At 39.0% G+C, this 12,646-nt stretch overlaps 1 protein-coding gene across 4 annotated transcripts in view; it reads right to left on the bottom strand.

Annotated features, from left to right (window-relative positions):
* Window positions 1-725: 725 nt before the first annotated feature.
* Window positions 726-12,646, bottom strand: part of LOC110000680 (glutamate receptor 2-like) — a 41,537-nt gene continuing 29,616 nt past the window's right edge. For 2 of the 4 annotated variants that reach the window (XM_065955117.1, XM_065955112.1), the window contains exons 18-20: window positions 9,365-9,499; window positions 5,133-5,308; window positions 1,430-1,570 (exon numbers count right to left, since the gene is read on the bottom strand). In XM_065955117.1, coding sequence (XP_065811189.1) covers window positions 5,138-5,308; window positions 9,365-9,499 — 306 coding nt within the window. In that variant the 3' untranslated portion in view covers window positions 1,430-1,570; window positions 5,133-5,137. Of the gene's footprint in view, window positions 1,571-5,132; window positions 5,309-9,364; window positions 9,500-12,646 lie in introns of all 4 variants that reach the window. The other 2 variants (XM_065955127.1, XM_065955122.1) reach the window with 1 other exon arrangement.

Genomic DNA, 12,646 nt, shown 5'->3' with positions numbered 1-12,646 from the left:
CTTCCCCTGCTCAGGGTGTTAGTATAGCTGTAGCTGCAGATGTCGCTGCATCATGTGTGGAGAAAGATAACGCTACAGGCCAGAGAAAGAAAATCTACACCCTTTAAACTCATCCAGCTTCAGTTTCTATGTTTTAAGTGTCACTAGTGAACCAGGATTGACTCTGGTTCCTGAAACCACAAACAATACTTGTGCTGTAACTGTGAATGATAAAATGTAGTCAAACTGACTGAACATGATCTTTAGCAAGCGTTTGACTTTTGTATGAAAATGAGTGATGTGCAGCATGACAGAAAATGTTAACCAGTGAGTAAAAGTTACCAACACTACTTAAAGTTACTTAACTTACTAAAATGATACTGTACAGCCTGAAAGCACAGAAGTAATACTGATATAAAAAAGCCAACTCATCAAATATAAGAGTAATAATTTGTGTCTGAATACTTGTGCAGTTCTTGTGTTTGGGCCTCTATCACTGGTTTAGTCTATCTCATGAATACAGCTGAACGTTATAGTGTTACATGAACGTTATAGTGTTACATGAAGGTTTTATTGTTACATGAAGGTTTTATTGTGCATCTGTGTTACTTTGATTTCTTTGTCCTGGATTAATTTTAGTCGGTGTTGATGCTTCACTTGCCATCACAAATGTGAAACAAATCCAAACAGTTCATGAGAACAAACATTTTAAAAGAAAGTTTGTTTCTGCCCATCCCTGTGTATCGTGTGTGTGTGTGTGTGTGTGTGTGTGTGTGTGTGTGTGTGTGTGTGTGTGTGTGTGTGTGTGCGCGCGCGCGCGTACCAGTCCATGCAACTTTAGGAGTCTCTACTAATCAGGGATTTTCAGGTTGAAAACAAGTACAATAACATCATTATCATTTTCTGCTATGACAATATCTATAATTGTATCATTCCGTGGATGTGATTATCAGGACATCAGATTTTGTTTGTTACACCTCCACTCATTTTTACAAAAGTTCTGCTTTCACAGTTCCTGATCACATCTCTGATGAGTGTAGTTATTGCGTAAAGTCAGCTTCACTTTGTCCTTATTTTCTATACAAGAGGAGCCTCCATGGCAAAAAATCTAAGAAACAATGACATGAGTTTTTTTTTTGTTTAGAAAACTGTCCACTGTGCTTGATTGTTTTTTATGAATAAAACGTAAATGACCAGCCATGTTCCTCACTGATAGTCAGTAATTCACTTTGCAGGTGGGCAGGTCTTAAACCTGACAGTTGAGTGGTGAAAACAACGTCCGTCCAGTCAGAAGTTTAACGGTGACAGTGAGATCAGGAGTCCTCAGAGAGATATGATTGGCTAAACTCCAGATTGGAAATCAGGGCAGATCACCCACCGTGAGTTGTGATTGGTCATTAAGATGGCAAAGGGAGAATGTGTGTCCATTGGCTGTAAGGCACTGGCTCGGGCGTGGTCAGGAGAGATCAGTCATGCTGAGGCTCATGGGTAATCCTGGACGTAGGTAAGCCACTGGGACACGGCCATTCTCACTGGTCGATCCTGTGATGGATAGACGAGCTTTGGAGCGCATTGCATCTGTGAATTTCATCTGTACGAGGAGAAAACAAGTTCAACAGGTATGAATCATAAAGAGTAAAAACGAGAAAGACAGCTGATGTGTTGGACCACCTGTCCAGATAAAATACACACCTAGAACGGTTGATCGTTACGTGATATAATATGAGAAATCATTTAAGATCTGGCAGACATATGAAACTGATCCTACTGTAATCTTTAAGTAAACAACAATGTGTTTTTCCACTCAGGGGCGTGTCCTCACTTTTTTAACTGGGTTGGCCCACCTGGGGAACTGAGATATGCAGGGCTGGCATGATGTTAGTGGGCACACACAAGCAAAGAGGCCTTTTTTTTGCCATTTCTACCCCCACTAATGACATGTGAGAAACACAATTTGGCAATAAAGATCTTCTTAGCTTTATCAGACCGAAAGACAATTTCAACTAACATCTTAAAAAGTGTACGTAGAGAAAAATACCAACCCTGCCTTCGAGTCCATTTCAAGACAGAAAGTGTTTTCCTTATAAATGTTAATGGAAAGAACAAAGTATTTATTTTCAACTGAAAGTACTACCATTAGCCTGTTAAAACAGCCAGAATAGTTGATCTGTTCTTAAGTCCTGCCTCTGATAAGGCAAATAGCCAATCAAAGATTTGACACACTCTCCCTCAGTCTCTGTCTCTCTGTCTGTCTATCTCTATGCATTCATGTCCAACTAGAAATTACATTTTCTACACAAATAACATCAATTAAGATGAACCCAAGGGCACATAAACAATGACAAAAACTTGTGATTTTTTGTTATTACTAATTTGAGATCTACAAGATTTCCTGAAGCCAGTGAATGCAGCAGCAAAATCTAGGACAATATGAAATGACAGGATGGAGACTGTTTTAAAGCAGCACACTGAGTTATGTTGGCAATTAAATTATGAAGAAAGGAACAGTAACCACATGAATATGGAGGGTTGTTTGGATTGTCTTCTTATTTGGAAAGAATCTAAATGAGAACAAACTTCTGTTGATCTGAATTAGTTTCATTTGAAGTAAAATGTTATGACAGGAGTAGTAACAGGGAAAAGGTACAATGAATGTTTTCAAGGATGATTTTGTCTTCACACAGCCTGAATGTAAGGTTACAAATGTTTGGACACAGCTTCACATTTCATTTCTGAGCTGTGCTCCTGCACATCAGCAATCCGGAGGAAAATCTTGAACATGAAAGATAGCAGACCAAAGCACGACCATAAACTGTTTGATCTGAAACCAAAAATAAACTAACTGATCTTAGTACAAGTTGCTGCTTCAAACACTTCACTGTTGAGCAGTTTAGGAACTACCATGATGTCCACATTTCCTCCACTCATGGCACTCCTTCTAACACGAAGAAGGGCTCTCCCCATTGAAGCCTTTCAAACCCAGCATTTAGACTGGCTTTATTCTGCACCATGAGTAACCATGCATGGGCATAGAAACATATACTCCAGGTGGAGTCTATGTATCTGTGTTACTCTTAGACAACAAGCTCTAAATACACAGGTGTCAGCTGACAGAAACTTTGTCTGTTAATAACACTAAGGATCAACAGTCTCTCTGAGGCAGACCTCAAAGTCTATCAGTTCCATGTACTGCTTCCCTGTTCTTGATATAACAAAGGGCTGGAGGGCCCAGGTGTTCAGATTTTGCTTTGCCTACTCACAAGACACACGGTGCAGTTTAAGAGTATACCAACTTCTTAAGGCAACACTACACCACTAGACACAGCTCATTTACATTTAAAACTACAGACACAGAAACAGCCTGTTCTGTGCAGGGCTGAAATAGAGGGGTTTATAGGCGTGATCAAATACAGGATCAGAGTGGATTTAGAACAAGAACCTTCACAGACATGTTTTGGTGAGCTCTGAGACTTCTTCTAATCCTTTTAAACAAGTTTGAATATGTGACCTTTAAGGCAACATGTTTTTCAGAAGGAAACACAGACAAAGAATGGAGCAATGCATTTTATGAAATAGACTGCACATAACCTTGTTCACAAATGTCCCTTAAATAAACACTGGCAGCAAGTTCTGGTCTGAGCCCCAATGAATATACTTTATAGTTTGAATAATTCATGGACACAAACACCTGCTGATATGATCCAAGACCAGAGCCACCACCATTTTCATAGAGTCACTTGAGAAACTTTGAACACACTTAACGGAGGACATGGAAAAATGGGCCCCAGAGTGCATTGGTGTTAAGAAAAAGGGATTTGTAGGACCGTGTTCGAGGATGTGGTCTTCAGTGATCAGGATTGTCACTGGACTCTCCAGCAACATTCAAGCTGCAAACTTATCAAACAAATGCTTACTTAAATGAAGCTATGGGCATGACTAGCACTATGACAGTCACTAAAAACTACTTTTTTTTTGTCATGAGGGAAGTCATATTGTTCTGCATCACCTATTTAAAAAAAAATAAATGAGGGAAGTCAAATCCAGGACCAGCTCTGAGAGATGGATGGTTTCTCAGCAACGAGACAGAAGAGGAGACAGGGAGGAGGGGATCTGTCTTAAGGACTGGGCATCACAGATGGATTCAAACTGTGTATCTTATTGAACCTACTGAGATGAAGAGGTGAGAAATAAAATGACAAAACAGTTCAACTTTATTTTCATTCTAACAAAGCGACCAGCTTTTTATGGTGCTGCCAATGCAAACCAGTCCATCTTTAATATAAAATCATGGGGCCTCATAATGAAAAGCAGATGGAGCATGATTGGCCAATGAGTCAGTCAATAAAGAGGATGATTGGCTAGAAAATAAGAGACAGGAAACAATTAAGGAGGGACATTAAAAAAAGAAAACAGATGAAAAGACGAGGAGGAGAGGAGATAACAGGAGAGAAAAGGAAGGAAAGAAAGGAGACTATGGAATGGAGAAGAAAAAGGATGAGGAAAGAGGAAGAGAAGGACAGAGGAGTGAAGATACAAGGAGACGAGGACAGAGGAGTGAGGAAAGAAGAAGACGAGGACAGAGGAGTGAAGAAAAAAGGAGAAGAGGACAGAGGAGTGAGGAAAGAAGAATACGAGGACAGAGGAGTGAAGATAGAAGGAGAAGAGGACAGAGGAGTGAAGATACAAGGAGAAGAGGACAGAGGAGTGAAGATACAAGGAGAAGAGGACAGAGGAGTGAAGATACAAGGAGACAAGGACAGAGGAGTGAAGAAAAACGGAGAAGAGGACAGAAGAGTGAAGGATGGAGATGAGGAAACAGGAGTGAAGGATGAAGGAGACAAGGACAGAGGAGGGATGATAGTAGGAGACAAGGACAGAGGAGTGAAGATACAAGGAGATGAAGACAAAGGAGTGAAGATATAAGGAGACGAGGACAGCTGACTAAGGGAGGAGTCTTTAAGATAGGATTTAAACAGGTAAAGGATGTGAGGAAGCTGTTGGGTAATGGAAAGGATCACAGCCATAAACAGCCAACATACATGAAGTTATACTATAAATGTTTAATTTATGATCTATAATCTTCATCAAAAGTCTGAGCGCTGTTTATGACTGTGAGGTGAGGAATGTTTAGCCATCAATCATCACTCTCCTACCCGTGTTAGATCTTGACGCTCTCAATGCCATAAACGTTGTAGCCTTCTTTATAGGTGGCGTAGTTTGGCTGGTGGCTGGGGGACAGCAGGTTGAAGTTGGGGGCGTGTTGAGGAGAAGACAGTGTGTGTGTGTAGTTTCCTGTGTGCTGGGGGGAGGACAAGGTGTTGGCTGCCACCTTTACAACAGAAATAAAGTTAGAAATAAAGTTTTTACATTGATTCACTTTTAACATTCTCTTTAACTGTGAGTCTTTTTTTAGTATGATCGTATTAGTGTTATCTTATCTCTACTATATTATTCTTACATCATGCTGGAAGCAACAGAAAGCAAAGGTTTGAGTGACCGATTGAATAGCCAACATGGAAATAACACAATGTAGAGAGAGAGACATAGAGGGTATGACCTTAACAGGTCCACAAGAAAATGTGATTAAAAAAAGCAATGAGGTATTATATGTCTATAAATTCAAAATATGAGTCTGGATAAAATAAAGAATAAAGAGATGAAAATTACTATTCGTGATCAGAATTGATATTTATTTAACAGAATAACGGAACTGAAACAGAGAAAAATGGAAATTCGAGAGAAAAATGTTTGAATTTATTTCTGGCTTGATTCCACATTTGTGCGCAGTAAGTCAGCCAGGTGTGAACACATCTACCTGTCCCAGTCTGTGTATTCATAGATGCTGATTTATTCAAGTGTTTGAATTGCTTTTTTCTGGAGAAAAAAAAAATCCAAGGCAGACCCTATCACAGTTTTTACCCCCACGTCGTCATAGATGGAAAAACCACTAAGTGTGATAAGTCGAGAGCAGATGAAAAAATTAACAATCAAAGATTAGTAGTCAACCTTGAATAATTTTAGCTTGGTGTGTTGTGTTGGTAATTCTAGTGTTGGGATATCAGCACAATATGGCCTGAGATTGAGATTTGATTGTGGCTACAATGCTCGTGCAGAACCCAGGAGACTCCCTGTTCTGCTCACTGGTAGTTACCAACAAAATAAAGACAGAAATCTGTCGCTGCTGAGTTTCACAGCCTTTCTGTCTTGGTTTTGGCATAAACAGTCTAATTTTGAAGCAGCTTTTTTTCAAAACATTGCAATGCAAGTTGTGATGTTTTTTAGGCTTTCTTGACTCATCAACTGTGAGTGACTGTCAAAAATACTCCAATAAAAACATCTATTAGCTGAGTCAGCAATCTGACGGAATAAGATGTGTACAAACTGAGTGAAACTACAGAAAATGAACATGTATTGCTTATTTCTCTATTTCACTGTCAGTGATTTCCTCATGTGCAGAGATTCTGTTTCTTATTCCATTCACACTGCTCTTGTTAACAGCTGTGCTGTTATAAAACAATTGACAGTAATCAAGGGGATCTGTATCTCACTGCATAAACAGTGTTTGTGATCATCACTGACAGACAGCTGTAACAGAGCCCATGTTTGGTGGGAAGTTTGGAACACAGCCTCTCATTGGTCGATAGACTCAACAAAAGGCCCCAGGCAGAAAGTTAGCCAACATTTTTCAACATGAAAACATTTATACATAAGCACAAGAAGACACAGTAATGACTTAATGAGTTCTCTGTATCGAGACTGCAGTTTGAGGTCTATTTGTGAAACTTGTTATACCAGAGCATCTGTTTGTTTAATAGAAAAAAGTGTCTCTAACATGCAGTTCAGAGATAAAACACATGAACTATTCCCCTCGGATGCTTATACAAATAAAGATCTGAGGGGAGCAATATTTTAAAAGTCGAAGAAGTGACTTTTGTCATATTAGTGACATCAATGTTTTTGCAAAAATTGCAAGGTTGCAATAAAAGCACAGGGGTTGCCTGAGCTGATGTAATGACAACTTCCTGAAGGGGCTGGGAAACACTATTCAGAGTGTTAAATATAACTTTAGTCACCATACAAACACTTGTCATTAATCAGAGTAACAATGCCAAAACTTGCTGGAGGAGCTAGAGACTGTGACTGATGTGTTCTCTCGATACATTATGTTTTTTTTAGTAAATGCCTTTCTTCAAGAGAGTTCTGACTAATTCTAATCCTTGTCATTTTTGCTGGACCAGCACTCCACTTCAGCTTGCAAACAGAGCAACAAAACGTCTTCACGTTAATGTACGAGCTGAGGAGGCTTTGCTCAAATCATTTTTGTTTCATAGCTGTCTCATGTAAGAGGCATATTTTTGAGTAATTGTAAATATGTCTTTTGGAAAACTATTGTGTTTTTTAGCAAACACACATTTATATGGGGATTTTGTAAGTGTGTCTCATAGGTTAGCAAGTTATTTTTTGATTGCAGTCTGGAATGCTATTTGGTTTCTAAGAGCCTTAATTATGCTCATTTAGCTTTCATTTAGCATCCAACACTTAAGCTTAAGTGTCTCGCCAGTCAATCAAAGGAGACTGAGTGCAGAAGAGTCAGAGTCTAAACCGTTACAGCAGAGGCTGCAGTCAGAAAGAAAAAACACTGAGCTGCACGATGATTCTGAAACAGGTGAATCGAACATATCCTCACATTGGGTTCAACAGATGTTTCTGTATACTTCTTTTGATGTTCAAGGATCCTCAGAAAAAAAGCTGGACACCATGAGGGTGTCTTTAATAACAGTACAGCATGGTGTGTGAGGATCCACACAGCCCTGATACACAGGAACATATTATAAAACAACATTTTTATCTGAATACAGAGGCCGATGTTCATGTGAAAGGACGATGAGCATGAAGGATACTATTTTTAAACCAACTATACAGATGGTATTATTTATACAATAAGGCCTACTCCACACGTAGGCGGGTATTTTATAAAAATAAGGTTTTACTCCTTTGTTTCTAAAAAAGAATCCCGTCAACACAGCTCTCAAAATCATCCTCATCCACATGATGACGCAAAACACACTGATGTGAGAATGTCAAACATGTTCTCGCCATTCCTCTGTAATGACCATTTAATTTTCATTATTTAACCAAGTTGTCCATTCAGGCGTCTCTGCTCGTCAGTAGAGTGGGAGAGCAACTGTGTATTCATGTGTAAGCTTGTAAAAAGTCCAGTTAACAAACGTTAACACCAGCACTAGTTTGGTTACGTCTGCCATTGCACTTATCTGTTGTTAACAGAAGTGGCAGCGTCGCACAACAACGTCAAATGGACAAGAAGCCTGTGCACAGTGTGACATTACAAGCCCAAAACTAGGTTTTCCCTGTCTGATACATAAACATCTGGAAGGAGTTTTCCAAAAGGTGTGTACGAAAGGCCAAAATGCAGAGAACACAGTACAACAGTTTAAAAAAAATAACGCCTACGTGTGTACTAGGCCTAAAATAAGTAGCTATAGATTATCATGCCTCATTTCTCATCATGTCATGTTGGGCGCAGTGCCTGGTAAAAGAAGCGTAATGGGGGGAAGACTGTGGGGATGTGTAACGTCTGAGCCAATGAGGCAGAACAGCGCTGTGTGTGTATGTTCATGCCTGAGTGTGTCTGTGTAGAAAGCTCCCGCTGTGTGCTCACATGCCGTGCGTCTCGCCGTCCACAACACAGTAATACAATGTGAATTCACAGACTGGGACACCAATATAACGCTGATATGGATGAAATGTTGAAGTGCAAGGCGTAATACATCTGAACTTTGTTACTGCTTAAAGATGCAGATGTAACTTCTTGTTTGTGATAGTGATGTGTGTATGCAGAGTATTTTGTTTTGGGTGTATCATTTTCACAACAAGGAGAGAGAATTATAGTTTGAACCAAGATGTAGTCTGGACCAGGATTAAGTCAGGACCAGAAGCGGTTTATCCGTTATCTTGAAATAGACTCCATGAAAAGGAAGGATAAAGAGGACTTGAGAGTTTAAAATCGAACAGAATAATTTTTAACTGAAATTTGACTTATAGGATTGAAAAATGGCAAAGTACAAAAGTATACAACAATAAAGACAAAAATAAGGACATGTGAAACAACACAAAGAAAGTAATATTGTCTATGAAATAATGTTAAATGATTTTGTGAAAATAATGTATTTTTCTTAATAATAGTTATTCTATTAATACCTTACAATCATTTATTACACTGTACACAGATGTTATAAAACTACAGACAGAGATCACTTCTGGTTCACAGTTTGATTTTTACTGGAAAATTTTAAGTATTTAAAATAAGAATCCTGCAGATTAAATCTAAAAAGTTTATTCCACTTTAAATGTTACAAGAACATACCTTCATCTTTTTGGCCTCCGCTCTGCTCTTGTAGCAGAACTCCACCAGCGCCACCATCATGGCAAGACCCAGACCTCCAACCAGGATGTAGAAGACACCGGCGACGTTACTGAGAGACAGAGCACTGGTCTTCTCCTGGAGGGGGGCAAGGGGAGGCGTTACAGAATTGTTTAAGTGTGGACTGATTTATAACACATAACTTAAAATGTCAAACTAAATGTGAACTGTGAGATTTTCTACTAAGTGTATTCAGTTGCAGCATGTAGTATCCATATAACAGAACATTGAGTCAATATAAGTAAGTCCGCCACAGCAACATTAAATCCTTTTAACATTAATATGAGGATTGAAGCAAATAAAGAAACGTTGAACTTAATTTCCATATTAACTAGATACTTTAATAATGTAGTAACTCCATAAGTAACTCAGTTACTTTGTTATACTGTAGTAGTATAGTAACTGTAACTAGTTACTTATTTTCAACAACTTGCCCAACACTGGTAGTTACAGTGTGCAGCTATGGTATGTAGTAACAGTGTGTAGTTACCGTTTGTAGTAACAGTCTGTGCTTACAGTCTATAGTAGTAGTTTGTAATAACAGTTTGTAGTAACAGTTTAGTGTGCAGTTACAGTTTGTAGTAACAGTTTAGTGGGCAGTTACAGTTAGTAGTAACAGTGTTCAGTTACATTTTAGTGTGCAGTTAAAGTTTGCAGTAACAGTCTGTAGTAACAGTCTGTAGTTACAGTTTGTAGTAACAGTCTGTAGTTACAGTCTGTAGTAACAGTGTGCAGTTACAGTCTGTAGTAACAGTCTGTAGTTACAGTCTGCAGTAACAGTGTGCAGTTACAGTCTGTAGTAACAGTGTGCAGTTACAGTCTGTAGTTACAGTTTGTAGTAGCAGTCTGTAGTTACAGTCTGTAGTAACAGTGTGCAGTTAAAGTCTGTAGTTACAGTCTGTAGTTACAGTATGCAGTAACAGTCTGTAGTTACAGTTTGTAGTAACAGTGTGCAGTTACAGTTTGTAGTAACAGTCTGTAGTTACAGTCTGCAGTAACAGTGTGCAGTAACAGTCTGTAGTTACAGTTTGTAGTAACAGTGTGGAGTTACAGTCGGTAGTGACAGTCTGTAGTTACAGTCTGTAGTAACAGTGTGCAGTTACAGTTTGTAGTTACAGTCTGTAGTAACAGTGTGCAGTTAAAGTTTGTATTAAGTGTGCAGTTACAGTCTGTAGTAACAGTGTGCAGTTAAAGTTTGTAGTAACAGTGTGCAGTTACAGTCTGTAGTAACAGTGTGCAGTTAAAGTTTGTAGTAACAGTGTGCAGTTACAGTCTGTAGTAACAGTGTGCAGTTAAAGTTTGTAGTAACAGTGTGCAGTTACAGTCTGTAGCTACAGTCTGTAGTACCAGTGTGCAGTTACAGTCTGTAGTAAGTGTGCAGTTAAATTTTGTAGTAACAGTGTGCAGTTACAGTCTGTAGTAACAGTGTGCAGTTACAGTGTGTAGTAACAGTGTGCAGTTACAGTCTGTAGTAACAGTCTGTAGTTACAGTCTGGAGTAACAGTGTGCAGTTACAGTTTGCAGTTACAGTGTGCAGTTACAGTCTGTAGTAACAGTGTGCAGTTAAAGTTTGTAGTAACAGTGTGCAGCTACAGTCTGTAGTTACAGTCTGTAGTACCAGTGTGCAGTTACAGTCGGTAGTAAGTGTGCAGTTAAATTTTGTAGTAACAGTGTGCAGTTACAGTCTGTAGTAACAGTGTGCAGTTACAGTCTGTCGTAACAGTCTGTAGTTACAGTCTGGAGTAACAGTGTGCAGTTACAGTTTGCAGTTACAGTGTGCAGTTACAGTCTGTAGTAACAGTCTGTAGTTACAGTCTGTAGTAACAGTGTGCAGTTACAGTCTGTAGTAATGTGCAGTTAGTCTGTAGTAACAGTGTGCAGTTACAGTCTGTAGTAACAGTCTGTAGTTACAGTTTGTAGTTACAGTGTGCAGTTACAGTTTGTAGTAACAGTCTGTAGTTACAGTCTGTAGTAACAGTGTGCAGTTACAGTTTGTAGTTACAGTTTGTAGTAACAGTGTGCAGTTACAGTTTGTAGTAACAGTCTGTAGTTACAGTCTGTAGTAACAGTGTGCAGTAACAGTCTGTAGTTACAGTTTGTAGTAACAGTGTGCAGTAACAGTCTGTAGTTACAGTTTGTAGTAACAGTGTGCAGTTACAGTCTGTAGTAACAGTCTGTAGTTACAGTCTGTAGTAACAGTGTGCAGTTACGGTTTGTAGTTACAGTCTGTAGTAATAGTGTGCAGTTAAAGTTTGTATTAACAGTGTGCAATTACAGTCTGTAGTAACAGTCTGTAGTTACAGTCTGTAGTAACAGTGTGCAGTTACAGTTTGTAGTTACAGTCTGTAGTAATAGTGAGTAGTTACAGTCTGTAGTAACAGTGTGCAGTTACAGTTTGTAGTAACAGTCTGTAGTTAGTCTGTAGCAACAGTGTACAGTTACAGTTTGTAGTTACAGTTTGTAGAAACAGTGTGTAGTTACAGATGTAGTAACAGTGGGTAGTTACAGTCTGTAGTAACAGTGTGCAGTTACAGTTTGTAGTTACAGTCTGTAGTAACAGTGTGCAGTTAAAGTTTGTATTAACAGTGTGCAGTTACAGTCTGTAGTAACAGTGTGCAGTTAAAGTTTGTAGTAACAGTGTGCAGTTACAGTCTGTAGTAACAGTGTGCAGTTAAAGTTTGTAGTAACAGTGTGCAGTTACAGTCTGTAGTAACAGTGTGCAGTTAAAGTTTGTAGTAACAGTGTGCAGTTACAGTCTGTAGTTACAGTCTGTAGTACCAGTGTGCAGTTACAGTCTGTAGTAAGTGTGCAGTTAAATTTTGTAGTAACAGTGTGCAGTTACAGTCTGTAGTAACATTGTGCAGTTACAGTGTGTAGTAACAGTGTGCAGTTACAGTCTGTAGTAACAGTCTGTAGTTACAGTCTGGAGTAACAGTGTGCAGTTACAGTTTGCAGTTACAGTGTGCAGTTACAGTCTGTAGTAACAGTCTGTAGTTACAGTCTGTAGTAACAGTGTGCAGTTACAGTCTGTAGTAATGTGCAGTTAGTCTGTAGTAACAGTGTGCAGTTACAGTCTGTAGTAACAGTCTGTAGTTACAGTTTGTAGTTACAGTGTGCAGTTACAGTTTGTAGTAACAGTCTGTAGTTACAGTCTGTAGTAACAGTGTGCAGTTACAGTTTGTAGTTACAGTTTGTAGTAACAGTGTGCAGTTACAGTTTGTAGTA

The sequence above is a fragment of the Labrus bergylta genome, chromosome 1 (genome assembly GCF_963930695.1).
Source record: "Labrus bergylta chromosome 1, fLabBer1.1, whole genome shotgun sequence".
Classification (NCBI taxonomy): domain Eukaryota; kingdom Metazoa; phylum Chordata; class Actinopteri; order Labriformes; family Labridae; genus Labrus; species Labrus bergylta.
The sequence above is the reverse complement of the archived record's forward strand: the minus strand, read 5'-3'. Positions and strand labels throughout refer to the sequence as shown.